This window comes from Strix uralensis, chromosome 3 (assembly GCF_047716275.1).
Source record: "Strix uralensis isolate ZFMK-TIS-50842 chromosome 3, bStrUra1, whole genome shotgun sequence".
Lineage (NCBI taxonomy): Eukaryota > Metazoa > Chordata > Aves > Strigiformes > Strigidae > Strix > Strix uralensis.
The window spans coordinates 80535517-80562185 of record NC_133974.1 but is presented as its reverse complement, the minus strand read 5'-3'; the positions used below and the strand labels follow the sequence as shown (position 1 = coordinate 80562185).

Below are 26669 nucleotides of genomic sequence, written 5' to 3'. Positions count from 1 at the left end.
GAGCATGAGGTGGCTTCTGGTGTCCCCAAGCTGCTCTCCTCTGCCCAAGGGCAGGGGCCAGAAAGGGTTCCTGGTGGCTCAGGTGGTAGCAGGTCCAGGTGGAGGGTGCTACACAGGAGGGCAATCAAGGCACAGGAAATCAACCCTCTTCTGAGGAGAAAAGCCAGAGAAAGGAAGAAGTCTCTGCAGACCTTCAGGGAGAAGTTACCAACATGTTCCAGTGTTGCAGTGCTGTGGATGAGCTGCCCAGAAGAGAAGTAAGGAGAGCCCTGCTGAGGGTGGTGGGGTGGGGCTGGTTTCTCAGTCTTGCTCAAATGTTGTTTGCTGTGGATGTCTGAAGCAGTTGCTGGGATATGGCCTGGAAACCTTCCTTCCCCCTGTCTGGCACATCCTAGTGGTGAAGCTGCTGCCTCTTTCCTGGGATGTGCTGGTGTAAGGAATAACTTGCAAGGACTGCAGGCAGTGATGTCAAGGGCAGCAGCAACTCGCCAGGACCTTGATAAGTTCCTCTCCCAGAGCATGTGTGCTGTGGCTGCTGAGTGTGACGTCCTGGGAGCAGCCCTGCCTGGCTCTGCACTCCAGGTGTCTGGCAGTGTGAGCAGCCAGCTGAAGGTGGCGGTGGGAGACCTGCAGGAAATGACCTGGTGGTAGTGCCACATGGTGCTGGTGGGTGGGAGGCACTGGGGGACTTTTCCGGGGGACCCTTGGACTTGCTCTGTTAAAAGCAGATGCCTAAACTGAGACTCTGGCCAGGGTCAGGCAAAATCTCAGCCCTGAGGATGGAACCTCAGCTGCCTGGTGCAAAGTGCCAACGAAATCTGAACGGCCAGGTCAGGTGTGTTATCAGGACTTCAATGAATTAATGTCATACGAGCCAGTGTCACCATGTCTCCAGTACCTCATGCCTGCCAGAACTTTATTGGAGCTCCCTCAGGACCCTGTGCCCTTTCTCTATTCCCTTTCCACTCTTTATGGGAGATAGGTGATGTCCAGAGGTCACTGGCCACCTTGGAGGCCAGATACTTTTGCTTTCTTGTGCCTGCAGTGAGGTATCTCCTTGCCTTTGCGCTTGCTGTTGCCACACCCTGTGATGGTGGCATCGTGTGACCCAGAGCACAGCTGGCTGTGAGCGTCCCACATGTACTGTCTGTACCTGGCTGTGCCCGCGACAGCCCTGGCAGGGCCCAACCGGTGGTGTGGGACCCTCTCCAGCTTTCCCAGAGCATTCATGTGCTGTGATGGTATCCTGGGTGCTTGGCTGGACTCTCCAAAAAGGTGTCCTGGCTGAAGGCACTTTGGTGTTGCCTTGTGCAGCACCAGGCTTGCTTGCAAATGGGCAGAGGTGACCCCAGGGGCACCTCCCCTTCCTTGGTCTTGGTTTGGCCTGTTCTGCAGGGGGAGCACCTCGCTGCCCCATGGCAGTACATTGCTTGCTTCGGAAGAGATGCAGCAGGAGCAAACCTGTGAGCAAGGAGCAGCAGGAGCCCTCCCAGGACCTGCATGGTGACTGTGCAGGTAGCTCACTTCTCTCCTGCCTCGTGTCCCTGTGCAACTGCACATTTTTACATTTTTCATTATTCATCAATTCTTGTGCCTTTTCTCTGTATACCTGGGAGCTGAGCTTGTGACTCGCAGCTGGGATTGCAAAGGTTGTGATGTTTCGATGTGCCAGGATTTATGGGACCGAGGTAGAAAGGGTTAACACAAACCTGCTCATGCTGAAAAACTGTAGGCCTGCTGCTTGCATCCCATGTCTGGAAAGTGGCTGTTGTGAGTTGCCTGCAGTCATGCAGTGTCTACATCAGCATGTCCATCATAAGTCCTCTCTCCTTGTTCATGTGGAGGTGATGCTGGTGAACATGTAGGTGCAGCTCCTTGTGTGAGACTGATCACAGTCTCATCCTGCCTCTTGCTGTTCCAAATGCTATGCCAAATTTAGCAGGTAAAACAGATTCTGGTAAGGAAGTGGAAGTCAAGCTCAGATCTGACTCTGGACCTCTTTTTCCTCTCTTTGAACTGCCCATTGCATGTTCCCCACATCACAGCTGCTGGTTTGGTAGCTGGTCTGGGCAGTTTCAGGGTCTTCATGAGCCAAAGTAAGAGGAGAGGTAGAGCACAACAGGTACCTCAACTGCAATGTCTTGACTGATCTAAGGGGCTCGATACCAAGAGGTGTTTCTCTGCTCTGATGGCATTAGGTGGTGAGCAGTAGCAAAAAATACTGCTGTAACTTCCAGCCAGCACATGTCCACAGTGAATCTACAACAGCTTTCCACAAGAAGCGTAATAAAGCCTTTCTTCTGGATGGAGACTGGGAGGACAGCAGGTGGGACGCTTGTCTCTCCACAAGACAGAATCAGTGAGGGATGTCCAGAGACACGATGCCTGTTATGGCCCCTGGAGGTGGCCTGGGCGGTGTCTCTTGCACTGCCTGGTACCTTCCCAACACCCTGTGGCTTGAGCCCTATGCCATCTCTGTGAGGTGTCCCTGTTCGGGTGCTGCAATATTGAATAGCCTCTTGTGAACTCTGTCCCGTCTCTGTTGGGAAGTGCTTCCCACAAGTCAGACATCGTGAAATAACTTGTCAGATCTGGCTGCGTAAGCTCAGTTGCGCTGTGAAGCACTAAAAGCATGGACACGTTAAGCACCAGCTAGCCATTCGCTGTGGATTCAGTCTTGGCAGTGGACCCAGCCGGAGCAGCATGGGCTCCTCCTCCAGCTCCTTTCTAAGTAGCACGTGGATGAGTGCATGTATCCGCCCGCACTGAGCCACCTACCCTGGGGAGGGCTTGGGAGATGGCTCGGGAGAGAAGGAGTGCGGACTTGGGAAAAAGTGGCATGAATGTCGGCGCTGCTTAGCCAAAGTACATAGGGCTGGAAGTACCAGAGGCCTGTGGCTAAAGTGTAAAGAAGGACTGCTTGCTGCTGCATCGCATGCCTTGCAAAATGCTTGCGTTTCTGAAGCTGGTTGTAGTTTAACCTGGAACTTGGGTTATGCCAAATGCCAGCTCAGAGCGTGTAGTGGGCAGAGTCTGTGTGTGTGTGCGCGCGTGTGCTCAGAAAGAGGTGGAGGAGGCTCATGTTGCTAAAAACCCAAACATCTGAAGCGAGGGAGGAGGTATCATCTTCTGCCTCTTGGATCTGCAAAGCTGTCCATGTGGTGTCCAAAGCTTTTTATAGTAGTGGGTTGGCTTTTTTGTTATTTTGTTTTTGTTTAGAAAAGGGAAGGCTTGATTAGTGAAGTCCAGAGAAAATTGAGAGGGGAAAACCACTCCTTCTGGTGCTTTTAAGTGAACTGCTGGTCAGTGACTCATCCCAGCCAGGATAGTAATTTCATGGAACAGAAAAAGGACAAGAGGGGACACGTGGTGGAGATACTTGCAAGCATGGAGCTGGAAGAACATGGGGGTGATAACTTGGCTGAACTGTGGTTCCCCAGGGTAATGAGCAGAGGCACAACTTCAAGCCTGCAAGTCTGTGGATAAGATGTGCAAATCTCATGTTCCTGGAGTTTGATACCTATGGATATTTCCCCCCATTGTTTCTACTGTCAAAGCTGATGCTAAATACTCATCCCTGATAGCTGGAGCACTGCAATTCTCTTGTTGTTGAATTTAGGCCCTGGTGTTTGAACTGTTAATACTGACATGTCACTTGGCCGTTTAAGCATTTCATCAGGTTTTCTGAGGCTGATCTCCAAGCCATTAGAGACATGTACTGAACAAAGGAGGTGAATTTGGAGCATTGCATCATGTTATTCAAGTATTGAGTTTGGGACTCCTCTTCCAAAAGCTATGTCTGATCAATCTCAAACTCTTGGGTATGGGGAAGAGGAATCATCCCTTTTCTAAAATCTGAGATGTTAGGTAAAAACACAGGTGGAGGGGAGTGTTGTCATAAAGTAACAGAGGGGTTAAGATCATGTCTTGAAAATGCTCTTGCAGCCCAAAAGTTCAGCAAGGGACGTGCAGTAGAGCACAAAGATGCATTACCTGGTGGCTTCAACACTCTCTGCACAGCCCCATGTGGTTCCTGCCGCATGCCAGCACCATCTGGGAGGCTGTAGGTTACACCTGAAATGAAGGGCACTGCGCGGTCTTTAGTCCCTGGTACCAGCCCATTGCCAGGCGCAAGCTGAAACCTTTTGAACACTGCAGTGCCCCAGCCCTTGGCTGCATTCGTTCTCCTGCCGCTGGGGCCATGCTGTGACATGCTCACTTCTAAATGTCACCAAAGAATATTCTGATGCAGCTTTGGGACAGTTATTGTTCGGATGCATTGCCAACCTTAGTCAGGACTGCGGGCACCTTGTAGGTTACTAAAGACCAATTCAGATAAATAAAACTGAATGCAGCCGTCTGCTCCCCCGGCCTCCCCAGAGATACTTGCATGAATTCAAGAAGGCTCAAATTTTATCTTAGATTTTTTTGTCTCCCTTTATATAAATGAAACTAAAAGGGGCAAATGCATTGCAAGATAAACCCTGGTTTGATAAAAATGGATGAAGAAAGAGGAATTGTAGGCAACATTTCCCCTCACTCATACCCTTCAATTAAATCACCCTATGCCTCCTTTGTATGGTATGTGGCTTGCATTTTTGTCTGGCTGGGACTATGGTTAATGTCGTTGCTCAAACACCAAGTTGCTTTTGTGAACGGCTGCAGTACCTCTGGTGTTCCTGTGCTCTGGACCCGTCTGCTCCTCCATGAACAGACGCTGCTGCCTCTTCCTCTGGTTGGAAGGGACTTGAAAGCCCATCAGCTTGCAACTACTTGTACACAGCAGGAGCTGAAAGCCTTTCCCAATAACCGCTTCGTTCTGCCTGTGCCTTGCATTCTGCAGAGGTTTGGAAAAGTGCTTCATAAAATGGAATTGCAATTTAATAACAAATTAAACATTTTTGTGAACCTTCCAATCCTAATTATGGTTTTCCTAGCCTGGCTAAAACCAAGAGCAGCCTTGCTTTGTGGTGTGCCTGCTGCCAAGGCATGAAGGAAATTAACTATATAATTTTCAAACGTCAGCATAGGTTAAGGTTTTGTTTAAGAGTGGGCCAAAGGAGCTGGCTGGTTTAATTACTGCTGTTTTTAACCCTGTGATGAGATGCAGTACTGTTAAGCACTTGTGGATCACATTGCTTCCTTGGGCTTTGCTGATAAGAGTATGCCTAGGTGGTGAGGAAGGTTAATGGCTGGTCTGCAGAGGGTGCAGAGTGCTATGAACAGCAGTATGAATTTACAGCACACCAGCCATGCGCCTGGCCTGGGGCAGCTCTCTGAGTGTGGTCAGCTGCCCTGCACAAAGGCATTCCCTGTGGGTGCTGAAAAGAACATCCTCACAGGGAACTGATGGGGAGCAGCTCCTGTGCCACACGCTCTGCTCTGCCCCACTGCACGCTGCCTTCCCCTGTATGGAAAGCCGGGTGCTGCAAGTGAACCAGGGACAGATTTGCAAAGGCTGGAAGAAGGTGCAGAGCTTAATGTTAGAGATGGGTAGGTGTGGTAGGGATCAAAGTTGAAAAAAGAAGTGAAAAACCTCCACAGCAGTTGTACATCCTTCAAAATCAGGTCCTTGAGCACTCAGGTTCCCTGGCTGTGGCAAACCAAGAGTTAGGGCTCTAAACCCTTTGCCTGGATTCCCTGGTTAGACTAGGGAGGCAGAGGTACTTGCTGAAAGTGGATCTATCCTGTTAATCCCTTTCCCTTGGCTGCAAGGGGAGCCAACAACTGGAGTTGATAAATTCCATCTGTAATGATAAATCCACAGAGAAATGTGGGTACCAAGCTGTACTTTTGGGCCAATTTTTGGACTTGTACCTTGAAGGCTATTGTCTGAGTCTAGATATGTCTAGACTTTGGCTAACTTTGTGTAGGCCTATGTGTACGTGTATCTGTGTAGTTATGCTCGATGAGCACTTGCTGCTAGTGGGACTTGGGGGTTGTGCTGACAGTCCCATTTTTCCCTGCCCCAGCTCCAGATCTGCTGGATGTCCTACAAGCCAGATCATGTGCTTGTGTGGGGAGAGCCATGAGCTCAAATCTCTTGTCTTTGAACTGGATCCAAATTTTCTGCTTTCTGGGAGGGTGCCTGGCCCGTGGGTTAGAGGACGCGTGAGTAGGGTGCCAGGGGGAGAGGGGTGCTTGCAGCGTGGAAGCAGCTTCCACCTTTATGTAAGGTGCTTGGGCTTCACGCCCTTGACTCCTTGGCCAACTTGACACTAAACCAGAATTCTGAATACCGAAGTATGCACAAGACCAAATTCTCTCATATTTGCTGTGGTTTCAATCGTGGGTAGGCGTCTTGAGGAGGAGGTGGAGGCTCCTAGCTACTGTTGCTACAATGGTTTGCTCAGCTCATCTGCAGGGCAAGGAAGATGGTAGAATAAATTTGAGAGGGGCATCTGAAGGGCAGTCCAAGGGGTAGCTGGGGTGTGTGGGGCCTTGTGTGGCTGTGTGGAGGAACACCTCTTTCCTATGGCTAGTGTGATGTAGCTGACCGCTGGCCAAACTGTCACAGGAGAAAGTGGGGGCCCAGTGGAGGAGAATGAGAGCCCAGCAGTGAAAGGGTAACGTGTTGTCTGCCACCACAGCATGCGGATCATGGGTAGGTGAGAGGACACCCCGATACTGAGCAGCACTCCCTCCAAAACAGTGACCCAGGGGCCTGGCCGAGCAGGCAGGAGGTAGAGCAGGGTTGAGCACTCTTGCTTCAGTGCACTAAGAGACAGCTGAGCTCTGGATTATCCACTTATGGGCTTCACTGGAAGGATTTTCTCCTGATGATACAGTTTTTTTCTCTCATTTGCTTGTGCCCCTGCCCTCCCAGAGAGCAAAGCTGTATTAGCAAATAGACTACATGGGCACTCTTAAAAGAACCACCTTTTTCCTGGTGCTTATGACTTCCTGTCTCAGTTTTTTTAGAACACTTTCAAATGTCACTTTCTTTCTCCCAGAGTTGGTACATGTGTTTCAGCTTTACAGTGTCAAGATGATGAGGACTGGTTTATCAGGAAAGGTTTTGGTCAACAAAGGAAACCTTAAAGTCAGCTCCATGAGTATGTCACACCTGTCTTTCTAACATAGCTGTCATTTCAAAGCTTGAAAGATCTGAAAACAAAAAAAAAACGTAGCAGAGAAGTATAGGGCCTTGCTCATGCTGTTTTCCTTGCTCCTCAGGACATCAGTTACATGTGTGAAGATCTCTGCCTCTCCTTTAGCAGGTCCAAGTGAATCTTGGGGCAGGAGACAGTTGACAGCAGATGCTGGAGTAAAGCTGTTTCACCCTCACAACTTTTACCCTTCTTTCTTTCAGTGCATCACATCTGACACTGAGATTGAGGAATCACGTCTCTATAACCCAGGAAATTCTAAAACTGAAAGTTCTTAGAGCAGAATGTTACCTTTGCGGCCCTGCATATCCTGCACACTTCATTGCACAGGTCAAACCATTGCACAGTGATACGCTATGCTGACAAGGAAAACAGAAAAAGGGAATGGTGCATACGCACAATTTGGCAGTTAATAGAAACTTAGACTTTTGGTATTTGCTGATATTTGAGTCATTTATTTCTCAGCTTTAACAATAAGTATTGCTGCTTTTCCCTACCACACAGATTGTAAATAAACGCCAAGTTTTGAAGAGCAGCTCCGGAAAAGAAAGCGCAGTTCATGACAAGTTACATTTCTATGTAACACTTAGGAAATGACAAACCCTTACAAATATTTGAGGAACTTAAAAATGCTGGTGGAGTCAGCCAGTCCTCTCTTGTCACAACCTCTTTTAGAGCTCTAATCCACGCTGTTATAGTAGCCCAGCTGTTGGGAGACTAAGGGGAGCTTGAAGCTCTCTGTTCCTGCGTTTCATTTAGCAGGCTAATGGCCCTTACTCTGGCCCTCTCTTACCTGATATTGCTTTAAAGACCACTCAGCTTCATAAGGTCCAGTGTCCAGATTCTTTTCCTACCCATCAGGTAAAGTTGAGGCATTTTTACCCTCGTGACATTATTTAGGAAAACAAGTATTATTGCAGCTCTCCGGTTGTGATGCTCATGTTCTGAGCACCAGGGCGCTGCCTGCGACACAGCAGCTGTTACATATTCAAGGGTGAAATTCCAATAATAGTATGCTATATAATCGCTGGATAAATATTTATGCTTGTGAAGGTTAAGTGACTTGGAGTACTATAAACTCCAGCCTTGTGGGCAGGCCACTGCAATTTAAGCCATCTTGCAGTGACCTACCCGTGACCTCTCTCCCAGTCTAGAGGCAGAGTGATTGCTGGAGGTAAAAATTCAGAGTGGATCCCGAGGCCTCTGCTGAGCACTGACGCAGTGCATAAAACAGATGTTATTTGAACCCAACTACTCATCTCTCACATTGCTTCAGTTTCCTTGAAACTTCTCCCAGTGTAACTTCATTCACAAAGCCGGTGTGATGTTGTCTCGACACTGGTGTAAGAGGGTGGAAGCCTCCTGAGGATGGCAAGTGTTGTGTCACAGGATGAGTTTTTGGTGGTTTATTCATGTGATGGATGGGATGTGCGTAGTTATCCTTTTCTAATGTGCAGGCACGTATTCGAGGTTGTGATGTGGTTAATTTGCTTCAGAAAAGCAAGTGAAACAACAAGCCAGACTACTACTAAAAGAGTTGTACAAGTTAGGTCCCATTAGGATCTGTAGCTCAGGGTCTTTCAGCACTCACAGAGCACAAAACCCCACCCAAAATGGGCAAAGCTGTAGTCTCTGTGAACTCAGCAGAGTTGGGATTCACTCCAGCCCTTTAATCTGAGTGTGTTTTCAAAAAGTTGTATAATCCCTCATTTGCTCCCTAAGCTCTGTTCCAGCAGGATAACAGATACAGCCTCACTCCCTCTTCTCCATCTCGCCAGTGCTATTATTTGCTTCCTAAAGCCAGAGACCAGGACTCCATCCAGTACAGCTGGCAGGCTCCTCTACACTCCTACCTGTTGATAGTGCATTAGGAACGACCCCATCTGTGCTAGACAGAAGAGCAAGCCATGACGACCTGTTTAATTTTAATCCAAGCTGGGAGGAAGTATTTCCCTTGTTGCTTCGAAGCACTGGAATGGTATTTAGACTCCTCTCTTCTGCTAAGAAAACAGAATGTACCCTTGGCCTTTCAGAAGCGAGCCATCCTAAACCAGGGCTCTGCTGACTTAGTTCTACTTGCCCAAAGGAAACACATGACCAAAACCATGTCTTGAAGTAGCTTTCCTAAAAAAGCATGATTTATTTCTATGCCATTCCACCATGGTTGGTAGCTGTTGTCAATACTTGCTATTATCTTTGGAGCAAGAACATTATCAGCAGGTTTATGGCTTACTAATGCCATGTTGAGGATTGTTTATTTTATCTGGCAGTTGATATCTAAAAGAATGGCTTTAGGACAACAATATACATTTCAGTCTGAGGAACTCATTAATAATACTTTAATCCACAGGAGTCTTAGGCTTTATTTTGCTTTACTCGGCACTGGGAAACTTTTTTTCTTGACTTGTCCTCTTTGAACTTGCCGAGCACGAGTTCCAAATCCCAGAGACTGCATTGATTCTGTTAAGTACCTCTGGTCAGGAGAGATGCACAGCATCACCAACAGTTTAGCATCTCCTCCTAAAAGCAGAAAAAAGACAAAACATACTTATTTAACCTCATTATTTTCAGTAAGTTATATACTGGTGAGGTATTGATCTACACAACAATGAGCATAGGCTGCCCTTGCTTTTATGAAGCAGATGACTGCCTGTGAAGAGGGCTGTTGAAGACAGCTCCTGGAAGGGAAAGCTATATCTAATGATATGATATCTGCCCCAGCAGAATAAATGTTTCACAATTTGTAATGTAGATTTTTTTGCCCTTATAGCTTCATCAGTTAGTCAGCATTTATGTTATGGGTCTGGGCACTTCATTAAGCTTTGTCAGATGTTTGTAAATTTGGGGTAATGGCAAAATGCCTTATTTGTGTGACAATAAAGCAAAACAGACTTAGAAATTCACAGAGAATGATTAAACAAACAAGGAAATTGCCACTTTCAACACTTCACCTAAGTAGTGTCACCCAAGTCACACACCAGGCATGGTTAAAACCAGGCTCAGTGCCCATACAACATAGCTCCTAAACTCACTTCTTTCTTTGGCTTTCCCTTTCACAGTGGGGACTCCAGCACTAGGTGAAATTCAAAGCTCAAGCAAAAACTAATAGTCTCTCAGAAGCTCTGAAGAACTGTTACCTCAGTCATTGTCAATGCCTTGAACTGGAGACTAAAAGCATAAGGGCTGATGCTTTCTGGCTGAAGAAAAATGGACTAATATGCTGTATAGATGGACACAAATCTGACATTACTTCAGGAATTACACTTACTTTAAAACTGTTTCTCCATAGATTAGGAGCTAGAGAAGAGGAGGTGACCCAAACACAAAAAGTTGTAGCACAGTATCACGCATATGTTCTGTCTTACTGCTACAGGGCACAGTGTTAAAAAATGTGCAAATATGTGACTACACCCTGTAGCATTAAAGATTGAAGCTGAACTTTTAAACCATAGCTGACGTGAAACGCCAATGAAATGAGATTATTACCCTTTACACAATCCTATTAGAGATGTTGTGATTTTTAAAAGTGTACCCCTAAACTGAACCTTGGAAACATTTAGCCCAATTCAGGAGTTCAGAACTCTCACTGTGTACTCACACTGCTCCAAAGCCAGAGTCTTTGAATAGAGGCACACATACAAGGGAGGAGTACAAGATCATCCTCTAGTTTTACACAACAAAGGAGGGGAAAAATTGGGAAAAGAAATCTACACTGTTAAATAAAAGTCAGAGTAATCCCTCACCTACAGAGTCCTGAAGCAGATGTGTAAGTTTGCTGTTACGGTAGGGTATGTGAGGTCGCTGTTCTGCTATTGCTCCAAGAACATCTGCTAGGGCAGACAAGCTCCGGTTAATAAATGAAGTTTCTCTCAGTGCTGCACCTGTCACTCCAGACATACCTGGTAGAGTGTAGAAAAAGGCAACGGTAAGACTAAGCAAAGCTGCTCCACTATAATGTGTGAAAAATTCTATTGCTGTATCATCTACTTTTGATGCAACATTTTTAAACGCAGATTCTGAACGATGTCTTCCAGTCCAGCCACGCCAAAAGCAAGATGCAGCGTTTTTTCAGTCTGGACTGCCAATACATTGTTCAGTACTTCTGCTCTTTTGAAGGAAGGTTAAAGAAGGTTCAGTGCCTGCAGATGGTCTGAAGCATCTCATGTTCAAGTTGATCTCTTCAGCTGTACAATGCATCTTGGCTCCAAATATATTAAGAACAGGGAACTGAGAAAGTAGGAACGCTGTAAGATCAGACAAGACAATGTTGCTTTTGAAAACACCAGTCCACAGCGTCCCCAGAGAGAAGCCTGTTGTGTTCCACCATTTTGTGTAATAGTTAACTGGCCTGGCTGTACCCCTTAGGAAAAAGAGGAGTGACACCGATGGCATAAGCTGCAGAAACAAAACCGTACAGCAGCCATAAGCGTGAGGGGTTCCTGTTCACTGAAGTCTATCAGGTGCTGTTTTGTGGTATGATTTGCTGTAAGGAAATTGATAAAGGAAAACGATGCCCCTCTACCATCCACCCAGCATGGAGTGTAGCTCTGCTGCCCTTGAGCAACACTGGAAAGGTTTGGTCTACACATCCCATTGCACCAATTTAAGGAGGTGCTGCCAGCTCAACTCTTTGATTAGCCTGGACGAGTGTGCAGTTAAGAGTAATTAATTCCTCCTGTCCTTTCCTCTGCCCTTTGGGGAAGATAAACTTGCTATGAGCATTTAGCATCACATTATTGAAATTCAACCTTTCTTCAGGCTAGTGGATGCGGCACAGATGCATCTGCAATCACTTCTCATTGCCCAGAGCGCATGATCTGTGCTAGGCAGGACTAACGGTAGCAGGATGATCAGACCAGGCTAACGGTCTTTGTCAACTGCCTCCTGTCCCGCCTCTAGAGAGGTACAGAGAGAGGCTGGGGATCTTGTTCTCCCTGTAGGCCAGCATCTTCCGAACTGGGAGAACGAGAGAGGTGTTCAAGTGCAAATGTGAAAAGGCACAGTAACAGCAAAACCCCCAGAAGTCTGGAGAGTGAGGGCTGAAGTGGTAGAGTCTCTTGGCAGAGAGGCACAGAGCAAAACAGTTTGGAAGACTCTGCCGCAGGGTGGACAATAATCTGAGATAGGATGTATCTCAGACTAACATTACTGGGGTTGAGGTGTGTACAGCCATCCCTGGGCTTCTTTTATAGCAAGCAAAGGTGGACTCCTGAGACAACGGCTATCACCCTAAAGCAGAGAACTGCAAATAGGTGAGGGGGTACATGTTTAAACTGCTGATTATCTATGTTTGGTTAGATGAACTTCCACAAAGCATTTAGCTGAGCTTTCAAACTGAAACCTAGTTTGGTAAAAAGGGACCACTTCGCTTGTAGGTGCTGTAAATGGCCCAGGACAGCTGTAGAGCTAAGAAGGCAGGGTGCTGAAGTGTGCGAGAAGCCTGCTGTACTGCTGCTCGCTTAGGTTTGTCCACATTTTAAAACAACTATGAGTTAACAGCTGCTCTGGCTTTTATCAGAGTAGCCGATGGCAGAGGTTAGTCTGCCACGTGTGCTGGGCTGCATCTAACAGGGATGTAAGCGAACGCAGCTCTTCTGGCTGCATGGGAGGATCTGGGCCACCAAGCCCCAAACCAAGCAAACATTTGTCCTGGTTGAACTGAGAGAACAAACACACACACTGTTGCTCAATTACATGTTTACCAAACAGTTTTCAGCACTCAGAGCAGATGAAAAAAAATAATGTATTATATTAGGTTTCTCTGTAGAACAAAAGTTTAACAGTGAGCAACAGCAAGAATTCTTGGCAGTAAAGTAAAAGACTCTTTCATAATACCGGTTCAGTTTTCAAAACATTATTTCTGGAATGGTACATTTGGCTGCATGGCTTTTCTTGGTAAGAAAGCTTGTCCTTTAGGAAATAATCAAGTTTTTGAAATTATTGTGTGCATAGAGGAGGCAGGAGGAGGAAAATGCTTTGAAGAAACCATGAAAACAGTATTATCTTTTCAACACTAACTTCCTCCAAGACCTTTTCCACAATAAGGCAGAAAACCCCACACATGGTGATATCAATTATTACTGATATTTGTAATTTTTAAATAATTTATGCACTTTAAACATTTCTGTACAAAGACATGCTAATTTTCAGAGTAGAAAAACAGGCCTAATAAAACCAGTCTGAACAAATAATACACCTATAATATGGGTAACCGCCCTGGGCTTATTTCAGGCTTATGCAGTCAGATTTTCTGTTAAACTGTACCAATGTAAAACTGGAACAGTCAGCCCCCAGGATCCGTGGGTTTAAACCACCCCATGTGAAAGCAGGGTAGCATGTATTCCCTACGTAAACAGGTAAAGGCAACTATTGTAACCTAGATCTGGGAGGATCCATGCCCATGAACAGACACATTCACTTACCAACACACTCGCTGCCAGCCAGGTCCACCAGCTGCAATCTAGTTTTGACTTGCTTCATTTTCTCAGTTGCTTCAAGTTGTACTGGTGAAGAGGCTCTAGAAGAAGAGGTGGATTTATTGTCTCTCATTTTTTGTGGAAAGGTGCAGGAAACCTCTTTATTTAGTCTCTGACTGATTTGTTCATCTTCCCATGAAGTACCTGGTTAATGGAAAAAACAAGGAGAGCTTCTGACTGACACTGGAAATTGAGATGGGGAAAAAATGGGGCATCAATAGGGGAAGTACAATATCTGCTGGTTTAGTCTATTCTAACAGAAGCAATATACAAGTCAGTCAATGGCATGGGTGAGCTGAATGACTTTATCTTATTTAAAGTTTTGTTCATCAAATCGATTGTACTAGCTGATAACAAGACTCGGTGTAGGTTGTATCTGATATCCCCACTGTTCACACTTCTGTGGGGAAAACAAGAAACAAGAGTCCAGTAAGGACTCTGAAGAGTCATTTTTTCATGTTTTAGATTGACTGCAACCAAAGTGAGATTTTTGGATGATTGGGAGCAGCTCTGAAACACCACCTGCTAGTGCTCTAGCAAAAAAAAATAGTTCATCCTGCCTCTTCTGTTCTGTCCTTTGCTGCTGTTCCCTGTAGACTTCCTTCAGCCCACATATCCCACTGGTGCATCTCCACATGATGAGCCATTAGCCTCAACAGCATTACTCCCACTTGTTCAGGTTGGTTACCTACTACTCCTGGTAGTTCTATAGCTGCACTAGATGGTTTCATATCCTTCCTCTTCCTCAGCAGCAGCATATAGCTTTCACTCTCTGCTGGGAAGGAAGAGGAAGACAGAGTCTTTGGGAAAGCTGCTTTGATGTTAGCTTAGCAAGAGTATATGCAAAAGGGCCTTCCCAAAGCAGTTTTGCTTTTTTTTCTTCAGTGTTTTGGTTTTCATTCATCTCTCTCTCTCTGAAAGACATAAAAGAATAAAAGGCACACACTCTGCCACAGGTTAACAGAGACAGCAAACTCTCTTGGCGACTTAGTCTAGTTGCAATAGTACAAAGTTTACAGCTGCAAAACTTGAGTAAGGAACAGAGTGAATTGGGTTGCAGAGCTCTGTACCTCTCCTGTCAGACTGTTGCTAAAACCCAAGCTAGCTGTTCACAGTGTAGATGGAGCAGCTGTGCTGGTGTACAGAATAAATGGCTTCAGACCACACAGTGTAAAAATAAGTGTTCTCGCTCCTCTACAGTTTGAGACAAGGAAAGTAAGTAACTGCCCTCCTCAAACAACAGTTAATATTGAAAAAAAATGCTAGAAGACCTTAATCAAACCTGAAAAAGTTCTGGCTTGTCAACCTTGGCTCTAGGTGCAGAACTCATCATAGACTTTATAACTTTTTATTCAGTGACTTAGATCTCCCATGTTGAGATATTTGATGATTGCACCTAGCTTTTAAGGCAGGAATTTCTCCCTTTAAACAAGACAGAATGTGCTGTCACACTATAGTGAGGTTCCATTTGCAGTGCTGTTCCAGCCCCCATATCGTACATCTTCATCCATGTGCTGTGAGCTGAAAGCCTGACTCTGCATTCAACATAAATTTGACATTTCTGTGGAGTTTTGCCGCCAGACAACACGGCACAGGAGGGCGACTGCAATTACAAGTGGCAAAGGAAAGCCTGTACTAGACAAGATGGCTGGTGTGCTAACGGTGCAAACACCGTGTTTTGAAAAGTAACATCTGTCTGACTGACAAGAATCTGGAAGTGGCTAGAGCTAACACCTGGAACACTGGAACTGCAACTTGTGAAGTAACTGTGTCCTTTGGCAAGGCCCACAGGTAAGCGAGGGCACTGTTTGTTCTGCTTTGCTAATATTGTCAGGTTAATTAATGATAGCAATCTAAGGGAAGAAATGTTAAATATTTTCCACTTTCTAAAACCAAATTGTCGTTGCAGAGTATGAAGGAGGTGGACCACAGCACCGGGAAGAGAGAACCTAATTACAACATGAACAAAAGAAAACTAAGTTAACCCCCAAAACCCAAAGTTATTCCTAAAGCAATAAACTGGTAAGTCTTGGTGTGGTAATGAAAAATAGAAATAGTTGTCTTATTTACTATGGCAAAACCTGTATGTTGTCTGTTCCTACAGTGGCCTATTATTAACAGTTCAAGAGACTCTGAATTTAATGGACATTTTTGCAAGGCAGTGGGTAAAAAAAATAATTCTTTCTCACCCAAAAGCATATGCTGATCCCTAAAACGCATGGTTAGCTTTACCACAAACTTAGCATGACTAATTATGTGATGTCATACAAAGTGATTTAACTACAGTATTTGAGTATCTATCTTATTGATATCTTACCTGTCTTATCTTATACCTTATCTTACAACTTATTGATAAAATTTATTTCATTGGTTGTTTCATGCTGTAAAACTTCAAGAACTCTGTAAGTCCAAACATGTAAAGAAAAGTGAAAAGTTTTTATGAAAGTGAAAGTTTCAGTAGCATTCAAACATCAGACCGGTCTGTTATTTAAGAAGGTACGTAGAAGTTAAACAATGGAAATGAACTGAGGGAATGTATTAAACATTGGAAAAAGGAGGAAAAATCAATATGAGCATCTCTCAGTCCACAAAGTGTTTTTCAAATAACAACTGGCTCTAGATGTATTTTAGTAACATTCTACTTACCAAAGTTATCTCCAGAGACAATTGTGGTTATGGTCAATGTAACTACCAGATGAGAACGAGAGGAATGAGCATGCACCAGCGTTGGGTGCCTGACTCTCAGCTGTAGGCCTTTGTTGACTAGATGCAAAAATTCAGATGCATTTTCAACAGTCCTAGGAAGTAAAGAAACAAGCAGAAGATTTAACTGACTCACAATAAAAATCACACAAGAAAGCTGACAACTTAGATGTGAATCTAAGCATTTCTACTTCCCCACTCTTCTAACTCCTTACACTAACCTCAGTTTTGAGCTGCACAAGCAACTGTGTATAGACTTTTTCAGGTGGTATATAGTCCAAGATGAAAATTCAAGACAAAAGCTGTGAGGTAGTACTGAAAGTGCTGAAGAAGTGGCCTCCCAGCCTTGCAGGTCTATAGGTGCTGTAGCTCAGCTCTAGAAGTGACTGAAATTTCTACACCTCCACACTTCGGAAGAAAAGACACAGATTTAGACTTTCCTGTAATCTCTGGTCTTACAGAAGTGGAGTTGCCCAGTTTATGTTAAGGTAGCTCCTGTTCTTTGGGAGGTACAGCATTAGGGGATTAAAAAAAGAAATTTCTCTGGGCCTTTGGAAATCATATTTCACATTTGGAATTAAATCCAGAATCCCTGGAAAAAAGTTCTATTCTGCCGTTCTGTGAGCAGAGACTCCAGCACAGTGTCAGAATAAGACAGACAAAAGTTTCTATAGACTATTTGATCTTGTGCTATCTGCTTTTTTTTCCAGTTAAAAGAAATACTGCAAATATGACCAATCGAAGGGCAAAAACCTAACACAGAAAGTGAAATAAACTGATTAGGTAAAGAAAAAAAACACTATGATTTCCCCCAGGTTTGCAGTGTTTAAAACAACTGAGGTAAGGTTGCCTACTCCTTCCTTCCACTGCATTGCCTTCTTCAATAATCACTCAAGTTACATCACCTAAATATTAGTTTCTAGATGGGGGGTCTAAATTACTGTGACTGCACATCACAGCCTGGTTACTGAATGCCCTGTCACACCAGAACCATTAATAACTCTCCTGACAGGCTACCTGCTTGGTTCCACATCGCTGCACTCAGCAAAAGCAGAAGCAGGCATGTGATAAAAGGCAAAGCCTTCATGACCTAGATTTGGCCAATTTCAGTGAAAGTCACACTGGGCACAAACTTATTTTATGCTAAGAGCAGCCATACCTGAAGAGGTGAGAGACAAAAGAGCTGTACCAAATGAAAACAATTTCTTCTGAAAATAAAGCAAGGGCATCTGAAGAACAGAAAACCACTCATCCACACCATGCTTATGGACACTTAAGAGAAGCAGCCACCTAAAAGTAGTTCCCTGTGTAACCAGGGCTGCAGGAGCTAAGTGATTGCTATAGATGTCACCTGTCAACCCTGAGCTGCAGATGCTGCCTCCTCTGTAATGTCTCTGCCTCTGTGCATCCACGTGTAAGGTCTCCCTGGTTGTTTGACCTGGCACCAGGAGGGAGGCAGCGGCTCTAGTCCCTCCTGTCCCAGTAGGCAGAGCCTCACACTGGGGTGATCTGACTAGTGCCTCAAGTCCAAGGAGGCAGATCTTGCCTTCCTGAGTTTTGAACTGCATCTTCTAACGGCTGGGCAGCCAGGAGTGGGCAGCCTGAGAGGTGAGCAGCCTTCACTAGGGTGTAGCAACAGGCAGTCGGCTTCTGCGAGCTGCTGCTGTGCGCTGGCAAGGGCTCAGTGCTGCAAGCTGCTGTCTTGTAACCAGCGTTAGCGGAAGAGCACAGGCCTCGGGGTATGCTGTCAGTGCTGGTCACCTCCTGGGAAACGGCAGTTGACTTTCGAGGTGAACAGCATCCCAGCCCAGTGCTGCAGGCTTGGCACAGTAGCTTCTCAGCAGGACCGACAGTAATAATTTTTTAGTATAATCTCTACAACTTTATTATGCTGTATGTACTGCACGTTCCAGGACCAGATTCTACAAAGGGAAGCCCTGTTGTGGTTAGGTTAAAAATTTGATGCTGAATGTTCTCCAAAGTCAACCAAGACATAAAAGAAGAAAGAGACTGAGGTTTTTGTGATTCAGTAAGATGTACATGTTAGCAGGAAAGAGACTACTGTACTTTAATGGATATATGGAGAAGCCAATGAGGCTCAGCAGGCCAATACATTCTAGATGAAATATTATCACAAATGAGGATGTGTTTTTATTCAAAGCACCAGCTGTTTACTTTAGATTTCAGGCAGCTGGGTGGCCTCATTCAATCGTTCCCTTACTTTGTTTGGGTTTGCTTTTTCTTATTAACCTTTCTGTGTAATTATTAATATAACCTGTTTATGAATTGGACTTTTTTCACTGCTTGCATTGTAATTGAGATACAACTCCATATTCTTTTTTATAATTGCATTAGAATTGAGTATTTAGCAATTGATTAAGTGGTTTATAAGAGGTGCTTAGTTCAAGGCGCCATGTTCCTTTACCATAAATTAAAATTTACAGAAATAAACAGAGCAGCCATTTTATGAACTAGAAAGACAGATGAAACCTTACTGCAGCTGCTAGTTCCTGCCTCTATGGCGCAAGTTCAGCTATCTCTCACCTCTCCCCCAAAGCCTAGAAAAAGAGATGGGTCACCTATGTGAAGCTCCCTTGGGAAGGGGAGTAGGAATTTTTCAAGAATGAAACCAGGCCAGCATGTTGGTTACTGAAATACCATAATTAAAAATTTCTTGAAGGTTCTGATGAAGCAGGAAAAATTCAATTGTATCCACACTATATGCACCCATTTCCATTTTCTAAGTCATACAGTTTCTTTCTTCTCTAGTCAAAGGAAAAAGATTAGCTCCTTCAAGAAAGATTCAGCACACACAGGTTAGGCTTCACTCCCAATCTCTTCTGAAGGAGTTTTTCCTTCTCTTGACAGCAGAGCCTTAACCACAGGCTAAAAATTGGAGTGGAGTCACAGCTGAGGAAATCTAAGAACAGAGACTGAGAGAACCCTCCCCAGTCAGCATACTACAGACAGAGAGGGCAAAAGGATTCATCACTTCAAGCTCCATTCATTTTTCATTCCTTCCAGGCTCTTGGGGAGCATGCAGATTGCAAGCAAGGATGCAGAATTTCTCTGGAAATCATATTTAACTTCAAGACTGAAGAGCAGGCAGATACAGATGTTAATCCTTCCTAGAATATTGCAGGGATTATTATTTCACAGAAAGAAAGGAGAGTTATATAGCCCCCATGGTGAAGAAAATGACTTCACAATTTCTCTGGGGTCCCACTTTTCTATGAGTTGTTCAATGGCTAGAAATACAAGTCAATAAACTAGGTAGAATAAAAGTATGTTTGTGCAACCCTCCAGCACATTCTTGTATTTTTATCAAGGCTTTCTGGCAACAGCATAAACCCACATAAACAAACAACTACTAGTCTGCTTATGTGACTAAGTCCCACAAGACAAAAATACTGCCTTCAATTATTTACGCTGAGGGTGTGTTTTATTTTAATGGGGATGGGGGGAATGCTTTTCATATCTGACTTGTAATTCCTCCTGGAAAAGTAGAGATTAGACCATGACAAGCATTATTATAGAGAAGTGAAGAAAAACATTGTGTTTCCCCCAGAAACATAAACCACTATAATACTGTGCTAAACATTTCAACAGGGCAAGATGTTTCTTTTCACAAACATTATTTGCCCAAGGAACAGAACATTTTTTCTAAGTTGCTAGACCGCTCTGTAGTGCACAAGCAGAAACATTCCCTTCTGGAATCTGTTCACATGCTGGGCACTCACAGGCAGATGCTTAATTCCACTGGATAACATCACCTCTGTGGTGCCACTAGTACTGCTTGTCATAATTTGGTTGACTTAATAGTAGCATAAACACCACACCTGCTACTAAAATGAAGCATCTGAAACAGATTCACTCTTGCTAATGCATGAACTGTTATAAACATGTGATTTTTACCATTTAATTAGCCAAGGTGAGTGCTTTACATATAACAAGAAAGTATTACACATTCGCTTTGTATACTACACATACGTAACACCAAGAATCATTCCCACGTTTAACAGAACAAGCCTTTGTAATGCTTAGGAAATAGAAGACGACATTAAAATAAGTATAGCTGTCAGCCTGAACTACCCTAGGTCTCCCTACACTGTCAAGATGTGTAAATAAGAATCAAACTGTCCTGGTTTAACCAGGATAGGGTTAAGTTTCCCCAGCAGTGGGGGGGGGAGCTCTAGCTGGGTTATTCAGATACCATGCGGACGTCACATCCTGGCAGGTCACATTTTTCCTGGCGGGAGCGCGGTGCACTCGTGGTTTTGTACATCGTGCTTCAAACTGCTGTATTTGGTAGCTATTTTGCTCTGTTCATTGCTATCACTATTACTGTTATTGTTATTGTTGTTGTTTGTTGTGTTGCTATTGCATTGTTGTATTAAACCTTTCCTTATTTCAGTCTTGGGGCTTTGTATCTCACTCCCTTTGTGGGGGAGGGGCAGCGGCCGCGTGGTCTCAGACCCCGGCAGGGGCTAAACCACTACACAAACTTAACAAATACTGATGCTGGGAAGGTATGCATCTTAAAACTGAGTGAGTAGAAGCTTAGCTACTTCTTAGCTTTTAGTCTGAAGAACCTGGATTTTCAAGAACTACAGGTTCAAATACCAGCATATCAGTTCCCACTTTAATGCCTCCGGTTATAAAAACAGAATACTAAGCAGTGTAAGATGGGTGTTTATATTAAAAGATCACTTAAAATCTTACTCTTTCTAAAGCATTTTTTTTTTTAACCTCCAATGCGTGTAGGGAAAGCTAACGCTCTACAGCTGCTTAAAAATCTCCAAGAAATACACACATTTCTGATATAATATGTAAATTTTATAACTTAGTAAGACTAAAGGGAAAGTACTTTGTCTCTAGGTTACCCCTTCTTTTTCTACAGCTGACAAAATGCCCTAGATCCAGCACAACAAAATACACAGTATCTTCAGGCATTCCGAGTGGAAGGTGCTCAACACAGGAGTACAACCAAAACTAATTGTACTGTTATTTCAGTGTCCTGGTTTAACCAGGATAGGGTTAAGTTTCCCCAGCAGTAGGGGGGGAGCTCTAGCCGGGTTATTCAGATACCATGCAGATGTCACATCCTGGCAACAAAGCGGGACAGTCGGTTACCTCGTGTACTGTGGGATTTGTTCTGTTCTCACTGCTGTATTGGTAGATATTTTGCTCTGTTCACTGTTATTACTGTTATTGTTATTGTTGCTGTTTGTTGCGTTGCAGTTGCACTGTTGTATTAAACCTTTCCTTATCTCAGACCTGGGCTTTGTATTTCACTCCCTTTGTGGGGGAGGGGCAGCGGCCGCGTGGTCTCAGACCCCGGCAGGGACTAAACCACCACATTCAGAAAGTATTTTGACATTTGCAGCCAACTGCAGTCTAACAAACTGAACTAATGGAAACAGTGAGAACCATCCAATTTTTTCTTTCGCATGTGATAAGGACACATTGTTTAGAAGTGATAACTGGTACCTATAGTGCAATTTTGTGACAACTATGCATTGCATTGACACCAGATCATGATCTGCTGATAAGGATCAAATCATGTACTTACTCATACGTAAGCAATGGAACATCACTCTTTCCTTCTCTGGTTGTGATGACATCACGTTTGACGCCAAATAATTTTCCACAACTGTCTTTGGCCAGAAGATCAAAAATTTCATTATTATACACTTCTACAACAGAAACCTCAACCCAGTAACTTCCTGGTGGCTTTTCTGAAATAAGCCTGGAGAATAAAAACAGAAAAAAAAAAAGAAATAAAAAAAGCCAAAAAATGTAGAAGTCAAACCCCAAGTGAACAATCTGTAAATTAAGATCTATTCTGTAATTGTAATCTGATAAAAGTGCTTATTAAATATCCACAGTTATGGCTTTGCCTTATCCACATGCTAATGTTAAGCTGAAGAATCATAATATACACTTAAATTATATGTGAAGCAGTAAATAAAACTTCATTTTCCGAACAGCTGTGCCAGCTGAAATTGTTTTTCTCCACTAACCTCCCTCCCTCCTCATGTTTTTTTTATACCATTTCTCTGCTGGACGTTATTGGATTCAGAGCTCAAGGTATGATAAACTCTGGCAGAGTGCAAGCAACGAACAGGCAGAGATGGTAAACTGCCCAGCTAGACCTGTAAGAGGTTATCTGTCCACAGCCTCAGAAAATTCATAAATTAAGTCTATTCAGGAGAGCATTTACAGTTAGACACAGTTATTCTGGTACAAAATTGGATATTTTTGATTTAGCTTATACCCTTCTCCAAAAGAAACAGGCTTAGCTGGAAAAACTTCGAATGGCTTTTCTATTATAACATAGCAGCATATCAGTTCAAATCGTGCATTATGTTCAACTAAAAAAAATCTAAGAATTCTCAAAGCAAGAACAGATCATGCTTAAAAATTCTACTATCATTCTTCTTTGGGACTGGGTTCTAATCTGAATCCTCTTCATCTCTTCCAATTGTCTTTACAAAACTTATAAGAATTGTGTTTTGGACTCCCACAACTATGGTTGAAACATACTCCAAAGTTAATTAGGAGTCTGAAAGACAGATGGACCAATAACACATCAAGACTGCATAATCTTATTTTCTTAGATAATCAGTCTAAGCAGGAGAGAGGCTAGAAATCTACATCAAAACTCACATATCGAATGGCAGTCAGAAAAGCTATAAATATTAATCATTGTGAAGCTGAAACCTGTAAGGATAAATACCTTACAAACATTATTTCATCCTTTCTATAAAGTTTAAGGTGACTGCCGCTGACATGAGCCTTTACTTAGTTGCTACCTGAACACTTCTTGGGTAGCTCGAGGAATAATTCCAAGTTCTGATTCATCTTCTATGGAGAATGCAAAGTTCTCCTCCAACTGTGGTCCCAACATTGTGTATGTCTTCCCACTTCCAGTCTGCCCATAAGCCATGATACACACATTGTACCTGAAAATTAAAAGGGCCTTCATTTATTTCACCATTACCAAATGTGTTTGTCAGGTGGCAGGTCAAACCCCAAACAATTCGGGAACACAAACTGAAACAAAAAATAAATACACTGCCCTGCAGTCCTCTTTCTGGAGATCTCCAAATCTAACAGAAATTAAGATACTGCTCATAACATTGCCTAAACAGATTTTTATTTTTTAAGCAGAGTTGAAGGGCAAGGAACTGAGAAAAGAGGGACGCTTAGCTTGAAATGACTGATGAGGTTAGACCTCCTGTCTGCCCAACTTCCAGTTCATGCACTACTGAGCTGCTTGTTAATCAGCTCCTGAACCGCTGCAGTTTACAGTACAGCATTTTAAAGTAAACCATTGCTGGGTTTGATTTGTCTTACTGCAGACCACAGCACTAATATCTTAACAGCTGGGAACAGTAAACTCTTCAGCTCTTGTAGCCTTCTTCAGGCAGGCTCATCAGTCATAGCCCTCAGTCACTGGAAAAGGTAAGACAGCCCTAATAGTAAGAGCTACAAATTTTAAACCAAATGCCTTAGTTCAGTATAAGCATGCACACAAAGACTACTCTGGAATAAAGGTGGTAGAAACTGCTCTGATACGCACTTGTAGAAGGTGAAGATGTACAATGTCACTGCAGAAGTACAGACACCTATGAAACACAACTCATCACCTTCTGAATCAGACATATAAAATACATGTAATGAACAGAACTCTGAAAAGCCCCGTTTCTCTGCACTGAAAGTAAAGAAGTCCACAGCTGTGAGCTCTGTTGTGGATGTCTGTGCCGCAGGGATCTGAATGTAGATGTATGAATCCTATCCAGAAAGTGTGTTTCTAAAACAGTCGGATCAAAGTCAACATCTTAAGCAAAACGAGTGGGTGGATGTATCCAGCCACTTTGTACTGAGGACCAACACTACTGTGCATGCAGCTGAAGGTTAGTCCCTACTCGGCTACGTCCGCCCTGCAGCACCTGCCAGCACCTTGGTGTTGACCACAGAACCGTGCCAGCAAAAGCTCTTGGAAGACATGCAGTTATGCTGACTGGACTGCTCTCTCCTTAGAGTATCTTGTTTGTTCAGAGACACCACATTAGCAGAATCTCCAGACACAAGGAGTACTTTGCAGTATGCTGAAATTTCTGCTCTACTAGAGAGTTGCAAGAACAGTCTTGCTCCTGTCTGCCAGGGAGTAAAATTTCACTGCCTAAGCTACCTCCCTCTGTGGGCAGACCTGAACAGCTGCTTTTGGTTATCTGATGCTTTTCCTCACATCAAAAATGTTGTTTCAAGCACATGCCAGCAAATTTCAGCAAACACCCCTCATCTAATTGTTTTAAATTTATGGTTTCAAGTCATAAAATACTTACATGGCCACTGCAGAGAAATATATTTGCAGCAATTTTTTGCATATTAAATATGTCTAGAAGCAATTATTTTTTGAGGATTATTTAGAAAGCTTTCTCTTGTTAGAAAGAAATGGGGGCTGATAAGAAACACAGCAAACACCTGGGTACCCCTTCTGGGGATGCAAAGTCAAAGTTGCAGTCAGTGGACCTACAGTAAGGTCCCTCCACATTTCAGGATGCAGAGTATAAAACAGAAGTGTAGTCACAGATTTGAGGAAGTAAAGGAGATGAGATAACTGTAACTGAAAATAAAGAACACTACAGCAAAATGAAATGTGCTAGAAACTAGGGCTGTAAATTTGAAACAAGAGATTTCTCTAAGTATTCACTGCTGACATAACTCGCATTTTTGTCAGTGGAAAAGCTCCAACTAATTTTGGTAGTTTTCAGCTAGGTTAACAATGAGCAATTTTCACAATTCCACCCTTAATGCACACTGCCTTGCCAGCCCGTAGCTTATTGAGACTTGTAGCCCCGCTTCAAAATCAGAGAGATCTTCGGAACCAAAAAGGGACCCAGAAGATTGCAAGTAGGAGTTTTCCATAGGAAAAACAGAAGGGAAGTCTTTTTTAGAAGTATCTCAAACTTTCATATAGTTCAGCTATTCAAATTTTCCTTAATTGCTACTTGTTAGAAAGTAAGCATCATGGACAAAATAGTTCTGACAAGATAAGATGATGGGATTAGAAGCTAAGTAGACAGGTGCTTGTAACATTGAAAATAGAGATGCAAATCAGGTATCAGTCAGTGATAACCTTTCTGCCAAAGTCAAAACAGTATTTCAGGAAGCCCAAATGAGCTAAAACTATCTGAAGCAGTATTGTATCTAAGTAGGCACAGGAGAGAATGAATTGTTGGGTGATTCAACAAGAAGACAAGCAGCAGCAGCAGACCACTTTATATTTACCTAGTTTGCTTTGTTGGTGTTCTGGTTCCAAGGTGAGGGTTTCAAACAAAGCAATCTGAAAATGTCACCTATGTGCCCTGACATTTCTCCTTCTCCACTGTGCTTCATTAGTTACATTCTTTTCTAGAAAAGTTCTTATTGTCAAGCTAGAATACCAATGGTTTTGTACTATTTATCCCCTGAAAAGAATGTGGGTGTTCAGTATAGCAGTTATCACTAGGAAAGAACACTGTTAAAGGAAACCAAAGAAAGAGAAATGTATTCTTCTTTAAAATAAATAAACAACTTTGATTCTTCAATGCTGTAAAGAAAAGATATGTTATCTTACTCCCTTGCCAGCCCTGTATGACTAACTGCAAACTTTGAAGCCTGCTGTACTTCGTTTTGCATATGGAACAATCTTTTCTTCCTGTATATTTATACTGAAAAATGAAACAATTCATTAAGAAAGAAAAATAAAGAAAAATAAAGGAGCGGAACACTCTGTTCTGCTTAAGCTAAAAGTTGTTACAGACCACTTTGGAGCCCAGACTAAAACAATCAGGAGCAGCAAAAAGGTTCAAGGTTCAGATTAAGTATGTCTGGTTCCCATTTACAGTGGGAAGGCTGCTGAGAAACATGGCTCATATACACAGCCTGGCCTCGCCTTCCCTGAAAATCTGCTTCTGTTTAAATGACAGTTCTGGAAGAACAAGACAGCTCTTTTGTTTTCAATAAGAGAACATTTCCTAACTGAATATAAAAATTCTAGCTTTTAGGATTCTCTCAATGTGGAAATTAGAAAGTGGGAAGTACAGCAGAGCAAGGTACAGATCAGGTATGTCTGAAGATAGGCAACATATTGAGCCAAAGCAAACATGTTCATTGCAAAAGGAAAAGCAGAGAGAGAAAACAGTGGTTATAAGGACTTCTTCAAACTCCTCCAACCTAGTGGTCCCTAGATTGCTCAGCTATGGAAACTGTGATAAACTCAAATAATGCCATATGGGCCACAGAGGACTTCCCTTAGCCCAGGTAGCCCTTGTGGGCCCCTCTGTGGCATGTGTAAAGGGATGGCTGGGATTTCCCAATATTCACAATATCC

The 26669-nt window shown here is 43.5% G+C and overlaps 1 protein-coding gene across 1 annotated transcript in view; it reads right to left on the bottom strand.

Annotated features, from left to right (window-relative positions):
- Window positions 1–9219: 9219 nt before the first annotated feature.
- KIF25 (kinesin family member 25) overlaps window positions 9220–26669 on the bottom strand; it is a 42875-nt gene continuing 25425 nt past the window's right edge. Inside the window, exons 10-15 of the mRNA XM_074863045.1 lie at window positions 23104–23253; window positions 21861–22037; window positions 16232–16383; window positions 13532–13729; window positions 10853–11008; window positions 9220–9629 (exon numbers count right to left, since the gene is read on the bottom strand). Coding sequence (XP_074719146.1) covers window positions 9472–9629; window positions 10853–11008; window positions 13532–13729; window positions 16232–16383; window positions 21861–22037; window positions 23104–23253 — 991 coding nt within the window. The 3' untranslated portion in view covers window positions 9220–9471. The remainder of the gene's footprint in view (window positions 9630–10852; window positions 11009–13531; window positions 13730–16231; window positions 16384–21860; window positions 22038–23103; window positions 23254–26669) is intronic.